The sequence below is a fragment of the Patiria miniata genome, unplaced genomic scaffold (assembly GCF_015706575.1).
Source record: "Patiria miniata isolate m_02_andy unplaced genomic scaffold, ASM1570657v1 HiC_scaffold_29, whole genome shotgun sequence".
Taxonomy (NCBI): Eukaryota; Metazoa; Echinodermata; class Asteroidea; order Valvatida; family Asterinidae; genus Patiria; species Patiria miniata.
The window spans coordinates 27,927,715-27,951,621 of NW_024037068.1; the positions used below are offsets into that span (position 1 = coordinate 27,927,715).

At 38.6% G+C, this 23,907-nt stretch overlaps 2 protein-coding genes across 6 annotated transcripts in view; one reads left to right on the plus strand and one right to left on the minus strand.

Moving 5' to 3' along the window:
• Positions 1-111: 111 nt before the first annotated feature.
• LOC119736023 (cell wall protein DAN4-like) lies at positions 112-8,747 on the minus strand. 3 transcript variants are annotated; one of them, XM_038210009.1, is made up of 7 exons: positions 8,606-8,747; positions 5,824-6,064; positions 5,215-5,354; positions 4,846-4,886; positions 4,284-4,352; positions 1,668-2,343; positions 113-874 (listed from the first exon to the last, which is right to left on the minus strand). In XM_038210009.1, exons 2-7 carry the CDS (start codon positions 6,042-6,044, stop codon positions 423-425), a joined length of 1,599 nt encoding a protein of 532 aa, XP_038065937.1. In that variant the 5' UTR covers positions 6,045-6,064; positions 8,606-8,747; the 3' UTR covers positions 113-422. The 3 variants fall into 3 exon arrangements, with proteins under 3 accessions (XP_038065938.1, XP_038065937.1, XP_038065936.1); XM_038210008.1 differs by having other exon boundaries at positions 8,600-8,747; XM_038210010.1 differs by lacking the exons at positions 5,824-6,064; positions 8,606-8,747 and adding an exon at positions 5,607-5,683 and having other exon boundaries at positions 112-874.
• Positions 8,748-8,854: 107 nt separating this feature from the next.
• The window catches only part of LOC119736024 (glycogen synthase kinase-3 beta-like), a 30,707-nt gene continuing 15,654 nt past the window's right edge, over positions 8,855-23,907 (plus strand). Inside the window, exons 1-2 of one of the 3 annotated variants that reach the window (XM_038210013.1) lie at positions 9,181-9,319; positions 16,404-16,567. In XM_038210013.1, the coding sequence (XP_038065941.1) occupies positions 16,528-16,567 (40 nt within the window). In that variant the 5' untranslated portion in view covers positions 9,181-9,319; positions 16,404-16,527. Of the gene's footprint in view, positions 9,320-16,403; positions 16,568-23,907 lie in introns of all 3 variants that reach the window. The other 2 variants (XM_038210011.1, XM_038210012.1) reach the window with 2 other exon arrangements.

Below are 23,907 nucleotides of genomic sequence, written 5' to 3' on the forward strand. Positions count from 1 at the left end.
TGGAGGGCCATGCAAAAAACATAGGAGATTTTCTTGAGGCACAATTGGCATGCATTGGAGGGTCAAGTAGGGTAAGGGTTAATGTTGTAATCCAAATTAAAAAAAAACAAAATTGAAAGTGAGGCTAGAATGCATAAATAGTCTGGCACCATTCCATTCAACAGTTCGCAATTTATAAAATACATTCAGGGAACACGACCAAAAATAGCTTCCTCGTGAATAAGGTCCATTGAGTGCATTTGAACCACCTTCGCGAATGTGGTTTCTTTGGTTACACTTTATGAGTACATTCTTTCTCGGGTGGATGCTACACTCCTGACCATCAGCTACAACTATCCTTGGAACACAGGTGAACTCCTAAGATTATGGGATCTCCCATAACACATGCTTGAGTGCACCCTTGGATAACCTGTCTGCTGCCCTCATCTGTCTTGTCTAATTTCCAGTAGCTTAACTGGTACACCAAATGGATTGAGACTACCTAGACGGGTGGGTATTTCTCTGCTGCTTCTCTTATTGGCTGTGGATGACTGGCCCTGCAACATGGTTGATGTTGACTGGCTGACAGAGTAATTGCTTGCTGATTGGCTGTTTTCTGGTAATGTGGCTTTTGATTGGTCAGCTTGACATTTCCGTGACTGTGATTGGTTGTTGATGCCCAACAGGTCTGCCATTGTCAACACATTCCCAGCATCAGTATCCTCATTCATTGTTCCTCCTTTAGCTGTTCTGGCGGTCTCGCCATCGATACTCAGATACAAGTTTTCTAGAATGTCTAAGAAGCGTTTCTGTGCAAACTTCTTCTGTTTCGTGTTGTCTCTTGCTACTAGGTGTTTCTCGACAGATGTGAGGCAGTCTAGAACAACCAGGGACTCTGTAAGTCAATGTAGAAACACAGTACAGTATATGTATGTTAACACATCAGGAGTGAACCACATCAGGGGTAAAAACACCAACCAGAGAGTCTGCTGGAACAAGGGACGAGAAGCAGGGATGTAGTCCAGTCCATTCACACACCCAGTCTCATAAGAACAATGGATGAACAATAACAATGATATGCCTTCATCAAAGCTCATTTAAATAGCTTGTAATTTACATTGGGACTGGAGGACTTGTGATGGACTTGCAGGGAGTTGTCATGGACCCCACTATTTCCATGAAGAGTAACATGCTGACCAGTCAGCCAGCTTGCCAGAGTTGTAGAGTTTAGTCCATCACAAGTCATCCTATGTACAATAAGTTGGCCAGTCCCCAGTCAAGTCGCAAGCTAATATTCAAATGATCTGTGACAAAGGCATTTCTTTGTTTTGTTCATTTACTATAATTTGTTTGCATTGTGAATTGACTGATGATTTAGTTGTGACAAGACTTTTATAGACTTGATCACAAAACTGTGGCAAAATAGAATGTTGAATGAGGAATGATGTCAGCCTGTGTTGGACTAATGGAAACAATCCAGCCACTGTGACTGGTTAACTGCAGCCAACCAGCTATTTGGTAAATGGTCACATGAGGGCGCTACCACATTCATCTGTTTTATCTTGTACTTTATCACAGCTAGTAAACTTGAACAAACACAAAATAAGCTCGCTCAACCAGCTACATTTTGCAAACTTTTGAGAGCAAGCAATACATGAATGTAAAAAGAAAATCCCTAAAAACCTTACCGAGTGGTCCAAGTTCTTTTTGTTCGCCTTGCATGAGATTGGCAAAGTACTTGTAGATGGACGGATAGTCTGGTTTGAGTTCTAGCTCATTACTCTCGTTTGGCTTTGATGCACTTGCTGAAAAATGGTCTCTTATTGCCGTTGTTGAATTGCCTCTTGTTGCTGTTGAGATACCGTCTCTTGTTGCTGTTGTTGTTGAACTGCTGTCTCTTGCTGCTGCAGTTGACGTTGCTGTTGCCGATGTTGAAGTACTGTCTGTTGTTGCTGCTGTTGTTGCTGTTGTTACTGAACTGATGTCTCTTGTTGGTGATGTTGATGAAATGTTTTGGCTTGTTGCTGATGATGAAACGCTGTCTGTTGCTGAACTATCTTTTGCTTCTGCTGCAGCATTTGCCACATTGGATGCTGCTGTAGACATTCCTGACCCTGACACAGTTTCTACATTTGATGTTGTCATGGCAATCTCTCTGGCTGATACAGAGGCATCAGGTGATGCAATCTCCTTAGATACATGTACATCATTGGTGTGATTGCTACCTGTTGAGTTGCTGGCTGCAGATGTTGTAGTAGCTGGTGTGAGTGATAAGGTTGGAATGGTTTGTGTATCATCACCGCCATGTTCCTCTACTGCTGATTCGTCCTCATCTTTGCTTTCAAGAGCCAAGATGCTACAGACCTGTAAGTGAAAACAAAATATGCTATCACTGTCACAAGGATACAGAAAACTTGGTTATTGGACTAGCACATGGACCTAGAGGGCGCTATTGTCCAAACGGGCAGGCAATTAGTTGAAACAGCAACCCCTTAATGAAAACCCTAGGTAGTTCATTACTAGTTGCTTCATTTGAATACAACATTTTGATGGGAAAAACAGGTTTTCCGGCAGGCATCTTTCTGTCTGTGCCCGATGTTAGGCTTCACGAGCGTAAGCAAAGATTACACATAGAGTAATTAAACTCCGGCTTAGTCAGCACTCTCTGGACCCGAGAATTTGTGACGACGTACACGAATGCCGACATCTGCTGTAAGTCGTCATTTTGCTGACTTACATACATGTACATTGTAAATTGAATCATGGAGTACAAAATAGATTGAATGGCCTCTGCACATCTGTATCTAGATCAATACTGCAAACAATCTCCATGGTATCACAGGCTTCAAATTACCCTGGTTTATTTCTACATCCATGGTTGTTTCCAGCAAATTTATCCTCAATGTTTATCATCACATAGCTGGGGTACTGATCACAGAAAGCCATTCCTGTACGAAGCAAGGATGGCCGGCCAGCATTAACAGTTGCTGTGCAGAACGCTTGCATACATGTGTACACATATGCACTTGTACAGTTAGGAATTAATGGGCACGTGTGTGGTATACCGGTACTGGTAAAGTTCATTCAATAAGGGGACCCCTGTACAGAGCGCATGTGTGCAGGACTAGAGCCTAGAGGGGGTACTGGTATTGATGTACTCAGAATGCGGTTAATTCAATACGGGAAGCCCCAAAATTGACAGAGCGCATGCGTGCAGGACTAGAGGGGGTACTGGTATATTGATGTGCTCACAGTATCGGGGAAACCCCTTTTTGATCGCGCATGTGGCGGTGGTGTATTTTTTTTTGGATGCCGACTTATACGGAGGAATTTTTGTGGTTTTGAGGAAATGGGACCGAAAGTAGCATGCTGACTTAGGTGAAAGGGCGGGCGACTTACAAAGGCCGACTTAGAAATGAAAATTCAAATGGAACTGCATAAGAGATGATCAGGACTTTCGTTAGACGGCCGATTTAGTCGATATTATGATTATACGATGTCGACTTGGCCAGAGTTTACTGTACATCAATGTATATATCGGTAGTGGTCCCAGCTTGATTTCAATAGGGAAACCCAGGGAAAAACCAGGGAAAATCCTGGGGAAAACTTTGGTAAATCTGAGGAAGATTTGGGGAAAACCTCGGGGAAACCAGTAGTAATCCTTGAGGACAATTTGTACAGCAGCACATTCGAAGGTTGAGAAATCCATAAACACAATTCAGAAGAGATCATTATAGTTACAAAATATCACAATAGTTTCAACCAACTTGAACCGAAGTTATGAAAGCATCAATCTCTTTAAAATGCTGATAATCATAGCCCTGGTATCTCAGCTTTCATGACTACGGTGTCATCAGGTGTGTGTAACAATCAGCCCAGGCAAACTTTGAAACAGCTGCTTATCAGAAAACATTGCTTAGTAATATCTCAACCCAATGTCATGGCTCTGCCAACTGTAGAAGAACATTTTGTGCTTACGGTCAGCATATACATTTGTATCATGTTAGCGAGTAATATTGGCTTATACATGTACGCATATCCCGTACCTAATGATTCTGTAATACAGGAATAGCATGATTATTTTTTCTGCTAGAGCTGTTAGTGCGGAATGGGGATCGTAAGCGCAGAATTCTGTGGTAAGCGGAGCCATAAAATTGGGCCCAGCTGGGAACCAGTCAAATGTTATAGACATCACACGAGTTTTTAGCTGGTGACCTTTTTTTTGATGGACAAATATTTTCTGTGTTAAGCAAAATTCAATGTCAAGCAGCTCCGTGAAATTGGCCTGAGAGAAAGTTGCTTACCCGGATCAACTGGCGGGAGCAGTTGTCGCTGGTCAGAGCAGTCAACTTATCTGCCATCTGACGCCAACTCTAAAATGCAACCAAACCAAATACACAGATAAGCTGCATGGTAGAACAAAGGAATTGAGTCACATGGTCATAAATTCTTAACCAAGACTTTTTGATCGCCAAATCATAAAAAAGGACAAAACACAGTGTCAAATTTGGTGGAACATGTAAACATTGTAGAATTGTAATTCAATGGGCCTGGGTTCTTATCTCAGACTTTTGGAATGTGAACAAAATACAGTAGTTTTGATGGTAGAATACTGGAATTGGGGTCCAGTGGTATTAGGTTCTAGACTATTTGACTGTCATGTCCTAAAGAAACAGGACGACATATCCAGCTATATTGAAAAGAAAAGTACCAGGAGTGAATTCCTTGGGTTGCACGGGTTCTAATCAGACAGCCTAGCCTGATGCCAGCTATTACAGATCCCATACAAAGGAATGGAATAGGTCAAAGGTCAAAGTATGGAACATTTCAGTGGTGATTGAGAAAAGAGAAACTGTAAAATCGTACCTGTAAAGGTGCTTGATGCTTCATTTGACTCAATGCCATGCCTGGATTAAACACAAAATGGAATCAATCAAAGAAGCATGCTGAGTTGAAGTGTGATACTCTAACTGTACATGTATACTACACTGTATAGTATCCTGTCAAATTGAGTATGATCAAAGGATAGAACATACAAAACTTAACATTAAATGAGTAACACCAAGAGTACTCAAATAAAAAGCAAAGATGTTTTGTGTTTGAACTAAAATACTCATAGGTCAAAATTCATACAAAAAATCATCAATAATTGAATGCACATAAATACAAATACATGTAGTATCTCTAAAGAAATTTACTGATAGGTGGATTTGACTTGATCTTTGAGCCCATTACCTGCTCCTCTGCGCTCCAGAAGGGTCAAGTATTTCTTGACAGCATCCATAGACTTGCTACCAATTCTCTTAGACATCAGCTTGATTGGGTAGCGATTTTTGCTGTAGTAAAGTGCTGTACCAAGTTGCTGAGTGTTTAATCTTTGATTGGATAATGGGAAAAAATGAATATAATTTTATAAAACATTTCCATGTTTAAGAATGAGACACTTATGGGTTGGCTTAGTAGGGTGAGGTTGGTCTTTCTCCAAGGCCATCATGGCTTATAGCCAGCATTTAGACAAAGAAGCAAAGCTGCAAAAAGCGCCATAAAAGCTGTGTTATTATTATGCAAAATTTCATGCCTCAGGAATGAAATTTTGATTAGTTTATATACAGTTTGGTTATATTGACCTTTTTACAGCATACAATGTGCATGTAATTTCCTGACACCTGAGGGCACTGTTGCTGTGACGCTAAATTGGCACGTTCTGTAAAAAAGGATATGTGTTTTTTTTAAATGATATGCCAAAAGTGTACAGTTTGTTAACAGTTTGGCTCAGTGTCAAAAACCTGATAATAATTTTGCATGACATTCTATTCAATAAAATACAAATATGTTGGTTCTTACTCTTGCAGAACTTTCAATAGTTTCTCCTTCTCTGCGGCTTCCCAATACAGTGCTTTAGACTTCTTGGATGTTACAACAAATGTCTTGGGTGCTGAACGTTTCCGTGTTGAACGCCTCACTCCTTCTGTGGGTTGGGGTCGATCTCTTTTGTGACTGACGGCATGACAACTAGCATCCTGGGTCGAATCTTCAAGATTCTTTGTCTTTGTTTTGTGTTTCATGATGAGCAGTTCGTTGTGATCTGTGTGAGAAAGATGAAGGCACAGGCAAGTGTTAAATGTAAAGATGTAATGGGCACTCCCCAGGGAACAATGGACCAACAGTAACATCAACACTTTTGATTTCTGTTGTGGCTATCGTTATGGAAGCCGTAATGCGATTTGCAACTGCTATCGTCACAGCATTGCAAAAACAACAAATGTTGGGAATCTAAATCACGTATAAACTGCACTTCAAACCAAAGCACTTTAGTCAAACGTTGAACTACCATGCCACAGTTCTCTGGATTGAATCAACACTGTGCACATTTTTTTACTTAAATGTATGTTTTTATTCAAAATCCTACTTTGTATTTCAATAAATTTTAGTAATCCATGGCTTTGTAGGATTTTTTTAAAAATAATAAAACCTATTTAAAAGAGAAACAGAGTCCAAAAACTATTTGGTTGTCTATATGGTTGATAGTCTGGTTACAAGAGACAAAGATCCTGATGTGGAATATTGTCAGGTCAAGGAACCAGATGATCAACTGGCACCATAAAGACATTTGATTGAATTTTCAGGTAGAATTGTTGGCAAGGAGTGCGGTGGTTTTTCATGTTTTTGAAGAAATTATCGACAATTTTGGTATCATTGGAAAGACATTTAAGGCATACTTCCACAAACTATGGTGTATGGGTGTGCATGTCTGACCCCACGCTAGAGACTGAGGCCAAACTTCACGATCTTCAATCCCGTCTGCAAAGCACGTACACATCACGCGTTTACATATGTTGTGTGCCAGCAGCGTGTGCGGCATTGTTTGTTTTTTCCTTGGGTTTCCCGGCCCCCATTCCATTCAGCATTTACCAAGCGCAGCAGCTAGTACAAATGGAAACTTTCATCTCAAGTTCCACATGGATTTCTGCACGCACTGTTCTCAATTTTTTTTATGATCGAGTCGAGTATTTCCAATCGATATTTTCACTTAATATTTTACTAGTTGGAAACTAGTGTTGGATTAATCACATTTGGAACAATTTGTGTTCGTTGCATGTTTAGCATGTTTATTTTTGTTTACGATGAACTGGATGGGTGTCGCGATCCGTGTCAGATTTTCAACAATTCAATGACAATGGGATCCGAGTGGTCCGTTGTTGTGTCGGACCCGCTGTAATGTTCTAGAATCGTGGTGCGGCGCACGGCGGGCATTCACCACTGCCACAACTTTAGAGATGGTCAAGAGATTGATTTTTCACTAAAATAGTGAATAACGAAAAAAAGCCTCCTGTCATCTGCATGATCTGGAAAATGTTTGGACGCAAATCTAAAACTGTCATTCTCATCTGCTAAAATCATGGCCTGTGACATCATGACCATGACTTAGAATGTCTGAGAAAGCATTGCTCACTGAGCATGCTGAGAGTCTCAAACTAAAAATAAGGATTTTTTAAATACACAAACTTATTTTTTCGTTTACAGCAAATCTAAAATGACCGTTGATAAGAACTGTATTAAAACGTGATCCAAACTAGCCTGAATAAATCTGGAATCCATCAGATGTACATGTACGGATAAGAGAAATGTAGGTAAATCTTGGCGTCAATACAATTTTCGTTCTCACACAAGTAAGCGATTTGAAAACAGACGAGATCCAACAAGGCGACCTTAGAACGAAAAAAGGTCGTAAGTAAAATTTGTTTTTACCAAGTTTCAACTGATTTCTCATCTACATGTAGGCCTAGTCTGAGGCAATTTTGTAAGTGTTTTTAATTAATCAGATATAAAAATTTAACCCTTTAAAACAGTTAATATAATAAGACACAAATTGATGTAGGTTTGCTTTCTGAATTTCCTGATTTATTTCTTCCTGTTCCTTCATCTGTTCCCGCTGCTGTTTTGACTATCATTTTATCAAGTATCATTTGGTTAGCAAGATACCGCTAATTTTGAACCCTGTTACACGAAAAGCAGCTGTCTGAAAAGGGGGGGGGGGGAACTTATTTTCAAATTGCTAAAAGAGGGTGAGTACTGAGTAGGCCCTATGCTTCTTAAGCGTGAATGGAAAATAAACTACACATAAAGTCTAAAAAGTAAAATCCAAAGTTGACAAAGTTCTACATTAAATTTAATTTTATATGTTTCAAGTGTGGCCTTGATTTACGGAGGTACCGGTAGGCCTAGGTCTAGTCCAGAAAATTGGCCACAATTATGGGGCTAGTAATAATTCGCACATGTCATGAGGTCGTCATGGTCGTGCGCTGGAAATCTTGCGCAAAATAAAGAAAAACATGTGTTTATTATAGCTCAAATGATTAAACCAAGGCATTTGTCTGGATCCAAATGATTTGCATAAAATAGTGGCCGCATGAGGTCGCTGTTCGCGCACTTTTTGTTATGCACTTGGAGTTGGACGAATACGACGAACGCCTTGACCAAGGCTAATTTAATACACGATCATGACGATCGACATGATCGACATCGAAAGAGTTTGTCAAAAGGAATACAATACCAAACGCACGTTAAGTAAAATAAACGTATGTAACATCACTAAAGCAACTGATTTGATAGTTCAAACCTTTACTTGGTCAAGTTGGTGGAAAATGAAGCGATGTGAACTTGAACATTTGCTTTGGCGCCACATGAGATACGTGCACGGACCCGGGAGTGTCCCAAATTACCCATGATTCATCACAAAACTAACTCGCAAATGTATGACGTCATCAATTCGTGTGCACAAATGAAATCCGAACTCCTCCGACTATTCTTCGTTCTTTTCCGTAGAAACCAATCCTGAAATCTGATTGGTCAAACGCGTGTTCGGCATTGTCTCCGGAAATTGCCGAGCGGATCGATCACGACCGTATTGTACGCTGTCACTATTATTGGCAACGAGAAAAAGGGATTTGCCAAACAGGACTCTGTACGTACGAAAAACCTTCGGAATTCCCTTCGAGATGACTTAAAGTTTGATTGGAAAATCCTTTTTGTGACGAGGGAAATTTCTTCATGTATATAGTTTCTCACGGAGGGAGTAATATAACGCTGAAAGAAGGAAAGAAAGCTTCTTGAACTAGTCCTATCTTTTACTCTTTGACTGGCGAGATTTTTTATCGAGTTTTAACCCTGTGAAATGTGGTCGCTGTCGACCATGTAACGGTTGGATTTTTCGTTATTTTTGATCATAACATAGACAATCTTAATTAGCGAGTTTGGAGTATGAGTGCAAGACCAAGAACAACGTCGTTTGCAGACGCCAAAGGCAACAATCCTGCGTTTGGGGGCTTTAAAATTTCACGTAAGTATGGGCAAAGGACGTGCTACTGGCGTACTGCTACAAACTTGAATCCAACGCAAAAATACATGTAGGCTAGTCCACCGTCCACAGTACAAACAGGCGCCATATTTGACGAGATGGTGCATCAAATTGTTCAAGTTTATTGCATGCTTTAATACCTTGTGCATTGTTGTGTTTACATTCCACAGGTGATGGTGTTAGCTATAAGGGCAAATCCAAAAATTCATGTCTTACTCTAGTTAGTTTCAGACTCCGGTCTCAAAAATGTAAAAATGCCTGTGTAGTGTGTGTATTCTCAATCAGTCATGTCAGTCTCATGATCATGATTCTCCTTGCAGATTAGTCCAAGACTAACCAAGTAACTTTGTCATTGACCCAACTTATCACCTTTTTTAACATGCGGACATGATTTGGCGACAGTAACATCAAAGGGAATCACCAGACTTAGAAAATAGAAGGAGGTTTACGCATTTTTTTGCCAATATTTAGAATTTTTTTTCAAATTCCAAGCAAAAAATCACCTACATCTATCATGTAGGCCTACCATGACCATGCCTACATTGATTTGTAGTTAATCAGATAACGACACCATATGTATCCTTTGCAGCAGAAGTTCCTCTCAAAATGACACAATGATCAAGCTGAACCCAAAAAAGGGTATTTTTAGTGCAACTCCTTCGGTGTGCACAACCGTTCATTTGTCTTCTCAGCTGTGTTGTGTACAAAATGGAGCCCGACCGTTTTCCAAACCCCAGTTTCAGCTCCGTATCCGGGTCCAGCCCCATGGCATTGCCAACCTGCATGAATGGAGCCGGCCAGAGACGCAGCTAAAAGCCAGGATTTGGAAAATGGCTGGGTGTTGTTTTGCTTTCAAAGGATGTGCTTTACAAAAAAAGTACCGGTGACGTCATAAAATGTTGGAACTTAGAGCGGCCTAGCAGCAGGTTGAAAATGTGAAAAATTAATTTTTAGTTGATGTGTGTGGCGAAGTTTACAGAATCAGGCCGGAAGTTACAATGAAAAGACCTAAACCTTCAAAATTGCTGAAAAATCAATCGCGAGAGCTATATTCCAGATGTTTCTTCAAATAGCTTTACCGGGTAGTTAACATAGCTCTCGAGTTTTCTGGTATAGTGGTAACGACGTCACAACTCACGTTGATGTCATCAAGTACAAGATTACAAGCAAAGATTTCTAGATTTAATCAGTATTCAATCAACTTTTTTCTTGCCATCAAATCGAACATACCCAACACCGTGTGGATGTTCCTACATTTTGTACAAACTCTAGTATAAAATGGCCCGACAGTTTGCAGCTGAAAAAAATTCAGAAAGAATGTTGCATCCTGACGCCACTTTTTTCATCATGTATTATCTCAGTTACTTTAGGTCAGTCATTGGAAAACTGTTAAAAAGACATGAATCTTGGACTGAGAAACATTTTCAATTTTGTTAGAAAATGCTTTGAAAATGTACTTGACACTTCATAGACTTTGTACACAAACAATGAATTGGTGTCTGGATACTACTGTACATTCTTTCCAAATTTTCGAACTTTGTAAGATACTGGACTACCGGTTCTGTCGTCTTTCTATCAGATAGATTTTGTTGACATGTTCATCTAGGCTGCTGATCTAGGCCTTGAGGTTAATCCATGTTTTACACAATATCTTCATAATAGGCCTATTTGTTACTAATACTGGCTAGTCAGGTTGGCGTAGCGGTACTTTCCTCACCTTCCACTGTGTTGACCCGGGTTCTATTCCTGCGTGGGATAATATGTGGATTGTGTTTTCAGTCCCTACTTAATTCCGTGGGTTTTCCTCAGAATATTCTTCTGGAGCTTTCCTCCCACATCTAAAACTGTAATTCGCTTGACATTGTCTTCTCTTTACTGGGACCCTCAGATCCATGGGAGACCAGTGGATTCTGCTGAATGTGCTATCCAGTTAATTAATAAGAATTAAATAAATGAATAAGTAAGCTGCAAAACTCGGTGTCAGTGTACGGAAATACTGTGTATTTCATTAACCATTTGATGAGTGTTGTCATCTGATTGACAATATAAGTTTTGAACAGTTTCATCATAATTCATGCACACTGAAAATGAAGTGCCTGGGAAAATGGTCAGTTGAGCACTTTCATTGTTAATGGTCTCTGAAGAAGTTGTGGTATGTAATGGCATGTATGCCACCTGGCGTAATAAGTTTTCTCTGTCCCAAAAAAGCTAATTGCATTTTTTAATGACAAGCCATTATCAATTGTTACAGTGGAAAAAATGGCATCTGGATGGTGTCTCACATGTATACAATGTACCAACCGGTACAGTATAGACATTGTAAGGTTGCTATCCTGAGGATTGTTGCCTGTGGACAAATTTGCCTTCAAATTAATCACTGTTTTCTACCTACATGGCCATGGAAAATCTTGTAAACCAGCAAAACATGAAAACAGGGAGTATTACATATGTGCATGTACCGGTAAGTTATGGACTATGACTATGACTTGAGTATGACTGTCACTTGACCAATCCAATAGTGCAGGATCCATCAATTTAATCCTGTTGGAATTGAGCAGTAAAACACCTTGTAAAATACATTCCTGTTGAAATCTGTTGGATTCAGCAGGCAACTGGAAACATTCAGAGTTAGATTCTGTTGGGTACTGGTAAATAGTTGGATTCTGTTGGATCCAGCAATAAACAGAAAAAAATAAGTCACAGTTGGATTCTGTAGGATTGAGCATGACATTCATTTGATATTTTCAGGTACCCAACAACTTGGTAAGTTGGATTGTGTTGGACTGTGTTGGATAGAACAGGAAACTCATATGAGTCACCGTCGGACTTAGGTGTTGGATTTAGCAGGGTAGTCCTGGGGAATTGTTTAGTACTGTTAGGGGGTTGGGGGTAAAAAAAAGGTTCCACTGAGGAGTTCCTTAATATACCTCCACAGTTACTCCACACAAACAAAATACAAACATTTGTTTCTTGACCACCTTTTGCCTTTAGCTGCACAAAGCTGTCAAGTTTAAATTATATTGTACTTCTTTGGTAGAAGCAAATTTGGTCAAAAATCAATTGATCCCACTTTCAATTACTGAGATGGGAGGTGTGGATTGGAGAGGAGATTGCTTTTCTGTTTTGTATTTTGTGAAAAGTCAAAATGGTCATTAAAATAATTGTCTGATTGATCTTTTACATGTAAGCCAACATTGTTTACTTGATGCAAGAGAAAGATGAGGATTGCTTGTTTTGTTTTTGTGAAAAGTCAAAATGGTCATTAATTGTCTGATTGATCTTTTACATGTAAGCCAACATAGTTTACTTGATGCAAGTGAAAGATGAGGATTGCTTGTTGTGTATTTTTTTTTATCATTGAAATCAATCGCTGCCGGTACCTACGGTACAATGTACAAGTATTTCAGGTACCGGTATTTAGATCTAATTGCATTTTGTTTTTTTCTGCCTTTAAAATACAAGGGGGGGGGGGCAGAGGGGTTAAGAGCAATGAGGATGAAAAGTGTTGTGTTCTTGGTAAGGCCAAAACAAAAAATAAGTCGGTCTCTGGTCAGCGCGCGAGTCGATTTTAATCATGCGCGTCGATCTTTTTTTTTCTCCAAAATGTTCCGCGGTAGCTCCAACAGCGCCCTCTATTTCCGCACCTCCTCAATTTTTTTACCAAAGGGCACCAAGGAATGGGAAATTGCACCAAGGCAAATGATCGAAAGCACCAAGGCAAATTATGGAGGACACCAATATACATGAGGACACAAAAAAAGCAAAATAGTACCCACCTTATCTGTACAATCCAAGCTTGAAGAAAAAAAAAAAAAGCAAAAAAAAAAAAAAAAGCCGCGTGGCCGCGTCAATTCCAGAACTTTGGTCTGACCAGAGACCGAATATTTTTTTTTTTGGCCTAATAGAACTTACATGTAAGTGGTAACATGTTTAGGGGTGAAGGTTTTGCGTTGGGATCATAAATATAGGTACCGGTACATGTACAGCACGATAACTGCAGAACATTACATGTACATGTACAACTGCATGTTGTTGTAACTGCATGTGTGTGTGTACATTGTAGACAGGGGTCAAGTTCAGAAATGAAGGATACTGAATTATGGTTAGGATTAGGACAGCGAAGGTAGGTCTATACAATGCGTCATGGTGTAATTATTAATATTATCGGGTCACTGCACTCAGTGTGTGCATTGGACTGGAATCTTAAATAGTTATTCTTTGGGAAAGTGGTAACCTGTACTGTCTAACAGTGCATTGACAGGATTGAATATTGAAGGGTCACACAATGACAAGGTAGGGCTGGTTTCTAAAAACCCACAAACCAATGTCAGGTTATTATTGAGGTTTTGGTCATTGAGTTTCAAAGGTGTTTTCGTAGAATCAGGGAAGACTAGCAGTTGTTGGGTTATAAATAAACGTGGTGGTTATTATTTTGCCAACTTTGCAGATCATGTGTACAAGAGGTGCATTATCACTGTTGTCTTTTTAGAGATGAATTGGCACTCCTTATTATGCTAACTTTGCTATGGAAATTATGTGTTAAACATTTCTTCATGTAGTTCTTTATAATATATGTCTTTGAAAAAGGTGAGTAATTAAAGGACACTCGGGTTCAATTATAATCAGTTGATCACAGGCACATGTGAATGGCATGTTACGTAGGGGATTACCTTGCTGCCGGTACCTGTATGCTAATTTGATGTTGGGATTTTAATTTGATATTATTGGGCTGAGTCTTCACTGACCATTGTATACAGTGCTACTAAAAATTAAATTTACAACCCCCAATGGCCAAAAAATCCCATCGTACAGTTTCATTGGGTTGGGGTTGATTCATTGAAATCTGAAGTTACTGTACATGTATGTCTTGAAGTGTTATAGCGCCATGCAGAGATGGTGTGCTGGCTAGCCTACAATTACAAATGCAGTAAAATTTGGCAAGCTGTGTACATTATGTTGTAGGCGCATGCATATTGTACATGTGCTGATCGCATCTTAACAGAGCACACTATTCCTACTGCCACAATCTCTGATGAGGAACAATCGGACAGAAATGATTGACCCCAGTATTCCCAAACCATTGTACACTGCCAAGCCATGATTTGTCAGACATCCATTGTTGGTAACCACTGGGTTTTATTTACTTTCTTGCAGTGTCTACTGTCTAGTTCTCATCTTCATGCCATATTAGTTTCCACAGTGTGGAAGAGTTGCTGCCTGACTTTTTGTCCATTGTCTGTTGTGCAGTGGGTTGTGTAATGGGCATTTCATGGCCTTCCTGTTAATAGTCTGTGTGACATCAATGTGACCTGACCTTACTCAATCTAGTCCTCTTAGTCTTGTGGTTTTTTTTATCCTTTGTGTAAATAAAATAGAAATCCTGGAGGTCATGCATTAAGTGTTTGCTTTGGAATCACAGCTTCATCATCGCTATCGATTGTTAGTCCTATTGAGGTCCATAGTCCTGCAGGTTACCATGGCAATAAAATGCAGAAGCTTGAAATTGTCTTCATTCTGTCAAGTCCAATGTACACACTGGCGAAAGCATAGGATAATAAGCTGTGTGAACTGAGCAAATATTACAAACAGTTCATATAAATTGATGCATATCACAAAGAGGAATATCCTGTATGCATTGCAGTCACAGTTTTCAAGAAAAAAATAGTTGTACACTGTACATGTACCGGTATATGTACGCGTGTTCAAAAACAGGAACTTTGTTGAGAAAAAGGATGATTTATGAGATCAGATCTGTGCCAAGATTTAATGCATAAAGTCAAATTACTCACTAATTGTAAATTCTGCTAATGATGACGTGACATTGTATGTATTGTACTTCAGCGCTTATTTTTATTTAAGTAAGTTTTCTGTTTTCATACATGTGCGTACACATGAGTTTGATCGTTGTCTTGAAGTCCTGAGTAGTTTAAGATTTTTTACAATGTTAAGAACGTCTAGACTGCTAGGGTGTGTTTTTATATGATGGACTGACAGTACTTTCATGTAGAAAAATGAAATCATTGGATGGCTGGTAGGTTTTCTTTAATCCTAACGTACCTGCAAACCTGAATCCATCAAAATCCACACCCCTGTTTTGGAGGATTTCGGCAGAATCAGGATACATGTACCTCCATATTGAAAAGTTGGAGGATTTTGATGGATTTTGGACAGTAAGCCTAGCGGTACTGCAGGATTTTGATGGATTCAGGATACGGTACCTCCATATTGAGCAGTTGGGGGACTTTGATGGATTCAGGATCTCCACAGATTTACTCCCGGCTAACTAGTGGATTCTGATGGACTCACCACCAACCAACATTTTATTGCATGGCAAAATTGATGGATTTTGGCGGATTCAGGATACTTTCTAGTAAAAATACCCAATGGGTTAGGGTAAAAAAAACCCCAAAAAACGAGTAGACAGTTCCTTGTCCATAAAAGGACTTGTAAAGAAGCACACTTTAGTCTGTTGCTACATTTGTCCGTTGTGCATCATATTTTATTCATCATGTTTTCTGCATCATATTTTACACTCTTGCATGCTTGAAAATCATTCAAATAACAATTCTCAACTTCAATAATTTGTATCGGAGTGATTATAAAATGTTTGCATGTTTAATTTTGAATCCTTTCTCAGCAAGTTGAAAAGATGAGTCATTATAATTGAATGCCGTTTGTGTACATATGTTGAATCAATGCCTTGCCTGATTGTTTTCAATATTATAACAACGTTCTATTGGTAAGCCCAAGTAACAAAAGTTTTATAATTCAAGGTTTTTTTTATGTGGTTGGCATTATTGCAGAAGACAGAGTTATCAAGAATACAATTTATTTCATCGCTGAAAGTCAAAGCAGCTTAATTAATATCTGAACTTGCTGGCTAATTCTTTGCCTTACATGAAAGCAAGATGCACCATTTACTTCAACTTTTATTTATTATTTAAGTTAATTTTTTTAATTTTATTATTTTTTACTTACCATTGTTCCCATAAGCTACATGTAGACATTGTGAAATGAGCTATTTTTCAAACCCATGGCCGGCCTTTTTCTTCCCCCTTCCAAACAGCTTGACGAGCATTAACACACCCACCTGCCTGGAGTTGAGTTAACTCTTTATAAAGGGGGGCAGCAGAGTGGCATAGTATCGACCACCTCCAAACTGCTCACTATACAAGCGTGCACTGCACGCCATGGCAGCTTTGCACATGCCTCATAACCGACGATCCATAGGTTCGTATTACTTAAACACCACCAACCCCGTCAAACCTCCACCCCCTTCACCCCCCTCACCCACCGAACGAAACAATGCACTTGCCTTATGCTGTGGTTTGTACTGCACTGCACTGGGTGCTGGTTTTTCTTTACTAGTTTTATGACGGTACTGCACTGCTTATAACCATCTTAACTCATTACAGGGTTCCTGCCACTTCATGGGGAAAAGAACCTAGAGAGAAATTGTGAAAATGCTCCTGACCTAAAGTAATACAGGAAATCGTGTAAAAATAATGGACACACATGTATGGAGAAACAAAAATTGAAAAAGAAGATGTTGATGTAGATGTAGATGTGTAACTTGAGGGGTAGAGGGATCTGTACACCGAGACCATATACATGTATGCGGGAAGCCTTAGTAGTATGGAAGCATTGGATGTTGGATGGTCATTTGAAATGGAATTTTAAGGTTTTTTTTTCTCCAAATGAGCACTTTGTGACAGGAGCCCTGTAATCATATTATTGAACATTCCAGTAGAACGGGTATAGAACGCACCATTAATGTTTTTGCTGGTTATCTGTTTCAAATGCTAATTAATTTTAATAGCATGAATGTCATTAATGTTAACCCTACTCACCTATTAATGCCAGTTAATGTCTTGAATACTAAAATAAAGGACATACTATGAACTGTAACAGCCATTTTGATTTCATAGTCTATGCTTGACACACTTAATTTTCGCAATAACGACTTATCCCCAAGCCAGTGACCTCAAGTACACTCTACTAATGTATATCTTTAGGTTGTACAATGCTTGCACACATGCTGCACGTGTTATTAAATTGGAGCTGCACATAATGCATTTTGGTAGGAGGTTTGAGGATCGCATGATCCATACATGTACCGGTATGTATTTGACTTACACAATGTACATCTCAGCAGTGTTTCTTATTGTTTCCATGAGAAAAAATGGGAGTTCACAGAGAGTTGGTACCCTGTACATTGTGGTTATAATAGCATTTGTATTAGATTTTTTTAATTTGTGTCGCAACGTGTCATTTGCATTGCAATTTCTGAAGTTGTTCAAAGGCTGTTACCACAAGAAAATCAAAACTGGATTTGAAAACAATAGATTTTCCCTGTAAGTGTCAAAATCTATAGAGTGAGGAATGCTTTACAAACACGCTAAATATTTTTCCCAAGTTTGTAAAAAAGGAAGAAGAAGATACATGTACGTACACAGTACATGTATTCAGTGATAAGTTGCTGACAGCTGATTGGTTGAAAGTGTACAATTTGCATGTATTGACAACATCCTATTGGGCCAAGAAAAAAGTACCTTCAATATTGAAAAAAATTGTGCTGCGTACGTTTGAAAGTTTGGAACATGATATTCAAATGTGGTAGTGTAGAAAAACTATGTGTATAATAGTTGACACGATAATTTGTATGTTATTGTTATGGTACATGTGCAGTAGATAGACAAAATGTGGTACTGGTTTTTGTGTGTGTACACAGTAGTTTTAGATTAATTAATGTGTAACCATAGTAAGTGGTATTGTAGTTACTGAGATGGTGATGGGCTGTGCAATTTCTATTAGTATCTCTTCATGTACAGTTTCTGCCATTATTTGTTGTAATTGCTGTACAGTAGAATGTGGAGTGATTTTATTTGTGGGGAAACATCTACGGTAGATACTGGCACAATATTTCCATTTTCCAACTATCTTTTAAATACATTTATGTACAAATGGTAAGTTCAAGTAAGGGAAGGTAAGTTTCAGCAATTTATTTTACATTGTGAAAAGTATACAAATAATGAATGTTTATGAATGCAATGGTGAAAATATTTTCATGAGTTGAAATATTGAACATTCCATCTTTCAACTCATCAATGCACGAATGCAAACATTCATTTGCTTTGTACACCCAAGTGGATTTTTGTCATTCGATTGGAGGATGAAACTTTAAGAACCAACAGAACTCACAAAATTGTATCATGTCCACTTCTTTTGTTCAGCTTGTTCAAGGCTAACAAAGGATAAAAATTCATATCATTGACAATAATGAAAATTAACATTAAAATAACTAGTGCAAACAAATCAACAAGGCAACTGCATCGACTTCAAAGGCAAAACACATGATATGGTCTAAGTAGCTCAAAAATTGTACCAGGTATAGTGCCGGGCCGCTGCGGGTCTTAGGCCAAAATAAAAAAAAACAAGCTCAGCGTCCTGCCTTTTTGAAAAAAAAAGGAAGCAGGAGGCCCTTTCCCCCCCCCCCTCTAAAATGGCCGCCCAACCGGGCTATTTTTTTCAAGGTGGCTGCCAGTGTTTTTAAATGGCCGCCATTGGACTCATAACAGATAAAAAGGCCAAAATGATTTCCCTGTTGAAAATTTATCATTTTTTTTTCTTGTAAAAAAAAAAGGAAAAAAAGGGAGGCGGCCTCCAAATAGGAAGCGGGCGGGACGCTAAACATGTTAGCGTGCACGCAACATGCAATAGATCAAAAGCGATGGGACTAAAATGCAAGGTGAATGCAAATTAATGACGTAGGCTGTGCAATGGGTCGAATAATGAATGCAGGACCTTCAAATGCTACGTAACATACATGTAACACCTAACTTTTGGGGTATACACTTTGTGACAAAGATGCATACAACTGTACATGTACGCATGCTGTAAAATTAGTACCGGTACGTAGCGCAATGTACCAGTGTGTATTGCAATCATGTGCAATACATGTCTGCAGTGCACAGGTATGAACGAGCATGACCTGCTTGATGCATGCCCTCAGTACTATTCATCAAGCATGAATAGATCAGAGTACTGAAGTCTGACATCAGCTGTTTTTGTTCTGGTTCACGCGCTGAGTTCGCATGCTGATGTCTTCACATGCTTAATAAGCTACCGGTATGCGTGCAAACCAGAATACACGGCACACTTCGGTACGCTACGGTGGCTGCCATCTTGGATATTAAGCTTTCAGTGCTGGCAACCAATTCAGAACCTTTTGTATTGTAGAACATACTGCATAGTAGGGTTAATGATGTATGGATGGTAAGGGTAATGGTGCAGAAAAGCACGCAAGTTGCATAAAAGCAGGCAAGGTGCATGGCCACAATATCTGAACAATGCATGCAGACACTCTGCAATTAACAGTGTATTTGTGTAAGTACGTGTACCATTGATATGGATCATTTGAACTCCCCTGATCATCTTACAAGTGATCCACTTGGCTGTTTCCTCTCATAATGTCTATGACCAGACTGACCTTGATCAACCTGCTCATTCCAGTCCAAAAATTATCATTCAAAGAAGGAAGTACATGTAACAGTGAATGTACATACCGATATCAACTTGTTAAGAATCTACGGTACACTTCACTGAACATTCTCACAGATGCTTCAGAATCAAAAAGAAAATCTAAATTTTGAACATAGATTATTTCTTAGCAATTGATGATCCAAGTTGCTAATGGGTTATTCAGGAATCCTCCCATATTAATACAATTTTTCACACTCCTTAGTGGTTCGTCGTCTACCAAGAATGATATTTTGTAACATAAAATGGGATGCCTGGCTTGCTTTCAATCCTCGGTATGTATACATGTTTTATGTACATGTACATGAATTACAAACACGCACATGTTTGTACTGCTGGGGCATGTTCAATTTACTCTACACATTGGGTAAAAGTTTGCTCTTCACTTGACATCAACATTGTGATGACTGTGACCCATTTACATGTAATTTGGGCCATTATGGCATCTTATAGAGAACCTCTAACCACCACCCAAAAAAAATCCTTTTCACTCTGAACTCGCAACTGAAAAGAAACCTGATAATTGATATGAAACAGTATAGGCCTATTTTGTTTTTTCAAGTAGGAAATTATGCCGAAGATGTTTCATTGTTGGCAGCATCTGTCGTTACATGTACTCTAGAAGAATGGAAATTGCTGTGGACGTTGTTCGATTTTTCAATGTAATTTTTGCATTGTCTTCATTTAGTTACATGTGTCTATAGTGTATGTAGTTTAAAAAAATATATAATTCCTTAAAACTATAGTTGGTAAGAAATGGCAACACCGTTTTACAAGTTTAATCAATTTGAACACAAAATACCCTGCACTGTCGTTAGCTATTAAAACATGGATTTTTTTGTTAAATCCTATAACTGCTAGAGAATTGGTTGAATATTAATGTTCATGTCTGCAAATATTTTTTTTCTCTCCAAATTTCAATCATTTGGTTAAATTTGCATTCACATGTTACATCTAGCCTATACATGTACGTCACTTACTTCAGCACATGAACATGTACCGGTACGTACATGTACGTGTACAATGTACTCTTGAATTCTGTATCTGAAAACTTGATTGAAGAACTGTCAAATTTGCAGGCCAGCACTCACATTGAAACCAAATCGTTGAAATATTTATGGATGATTAATTGTGACCTGACAGTAAATCCATCGTCAATTGGAATCAGAATGCAAGCTATAGGATCTTGTCTGCAGTACTGCAGTTTGTTATTCTTGGGATTTGTAACGGTTGGCTTGACAAAGCCACAGCCTGGTAGCGTTTATGGGTTGAGTTGAGGCCACATGCAGGAAAACATGTAGTCACTGATGTTCAACTGCGCATGTTAAAATGTGTTCGGTGATTTTATATTTCTCCATTGGTGAACTGTATAAATGTGAACATGTAAAGATTAGGCCGAGTAAAAAAAAAAAGGAAGTACATGTAGTTTCTCCTCTGGGTAAGGAGGCAGCCGGGAAAACAGGAAGCGGGCGGAGATGAGAAATTGGTTTTTAATATTTTTTTTATCAAATAAAAAATTGTACATGGCCTTGCATCTCTCAGGTAGATTTCTTATCTGTTATCCCCCTCTCAGTCCCTGGTTTTTTGATTACTTGTAAAAAATATTGAAACAAAACAAGCAAAGAAGTACACCTCAGATTCTTATAAAACTTAAAAGGACTTTAGTAAGATTTTTCTTGATTCATCGTGTCAATACGACAATTATCAAGATCTTCAACATTCAAACAAGTCAATAGGAAATTTCTAATCAAACACACATAGAGCAATCGACATGCCAGTGTAATCCCTTTAAACCATTCTGCCATCCTCAGTCATGTTCAGTGACAGCAGTGTATTGTGTTACATGTTTAGCAAGCATCCCACTGATCTGCCATTTACCAACTCTGCCTTCAGATTGACATGCTTTACATTCCGCTGTGGATTTACATCTTAGCACTGACACTGTTTTATATGGACCTCACTACCGGTATCTTAGTAATAGAACTAATTTATATTACCTACATACAGATCCTTGTCATTTGATTGGTGGAACTTACATCACGTGACATTCGTTATTGCTCCCATTCATGCCGCGGCTCAAAAAGTACTATCCGCCCATGGGGAATGGGAAATACTGTTTAACAGTTACGACCATGACGCGGTATTTGTGTGCAAATGCATGCTGGTATGCACGTTCAGCGTTGCGCATAGCGCGCATTGTTCCATAGAGCCAGTGCTACAGCGTTGGGTTCAAACATTTTCGTGAAGGGGTGGTTTGGAAGAGAGAAATACATTTTCCTCCAGTTTTGTATGGAAATAAAAGATCAAATATATCAAATGACAAGGATCTATATGTCAGTTATATAAAACAAATATTGAGTGGCGTTAAATTGTGAAATGGGAGGAATATTATCGCTCGGTAAAATCTGGACTTTTCCAGTTCACTCGGCTTCGCCTCGTGAAATGAAAAAGTCCAGATTTTACCTTGCAATAATATTCCTCCCATTCCTCACTGAGCCACTCAATATTTGTATACTATGATGATATTGTTGTCAGAAAACTGACCAGGTTGATGGTTGTACAACATCACAGAAGAAATACATATCTTAGAAAATTTCATGTACTTAAAAATGTAAAATCAATGCTGCAATTCTACAAAGGAAAAAAATCACTGTACATGTACCGGGTACATGTACGTGTACTTGTATGAAGGAAATTATTATAATCAGAAGTGCATGCATTAATTACATGTAAATTAATGATACAATAAAGATAACTGTCTGCATACATGTAATATGAATAAATGTACATACATGTTTATCAAATATAACAAATACAAAATTCAAAGCATACGGGACCGATGACTTACACTAAGCATTGTGTGGTAAGGAAACTGTTGTGTGCTTTTTTTAAGTATTTAAGAAATTATTTAAAGAACCATCCCTGTTTATAATACAATTGACAGTACTATTGATATCATTATATTACTCTCTCTATATAGTGACATTTAGATCAATAGTCTTCAGCTTTGTTTTGGTAAAAATGCCACTATCATGTACATGTACATGTGTACATGTAGAGAGAGAGAGAGAGAGAGATGTTGTTTACTGAATGGTTCATTGATGTCCTTAAGGAACAGAAGATGGATGTGTGGCTTTAGCCAGAGGATTATACATGGGAATTGGGATATCCTGAGGTGAGAAAGAAGACACGGGGTTATTTTAAGGATCGGCTTGAAGACAGGTGTGGATAAGCACAAAACAAGTCATTGATCAGAGGTACACATGCTGAGTGTGTATTATTTAGGGTTTTCCCCACAATATTGTCTACCCTACATGTATGTTTATACTGGTATTTTGTCAACGTGGGTCCACTGTGATTTAGATCATTCACACGAGTTTGTGTGTATGCGGGTCAACTGTAGATTGGGATTTTACCTGTGTAGATTTTTAGACCTACAATGTAAGTAGTTCTACATGTAGCTGTGTAACATTCAGTGTCTCTGAACTTTACCTGAGTCTACATTGTAACTGGGAGATACCGGTAGGGCCTTCTGAATACACCTGCAAGCAATCAAAGGCAGGTGTACATGTACAAGCAGTCAAGCATGTACAGAAAATACAAGTAATCGTTATCAAACAGTAACAGTTGAAATGAAAAATTGTCATTTAGTCATACACACAATGAAATTCATTACACGGACACTACAATGTGTGTACACTGTTGTTCATGTATACAAAAAAAAGTACACAATGCAACAAAGATGTGCGTATTGTTGCAAACATGTATGAGGGTATTCACTTCTGTTTGAGATCACTCATTTCTGTACATTCTACATGTGTATGCATGTACATGAGAATGTACATTGAATAAGTCTGTGATTACAAGGTCATAACTTTTCTTTTGCATGTACATGTACAATGTATGTAGTGTAATTAATATGTGTACTCCAAAATGTGGTAAATAAGAGCACTGCTAAGCCTGTGTGCCAAGGTCAGTGTGAATACTGCAACAGTGCAAGTCTGTGCACCAACAAACCTACATTTGTACGT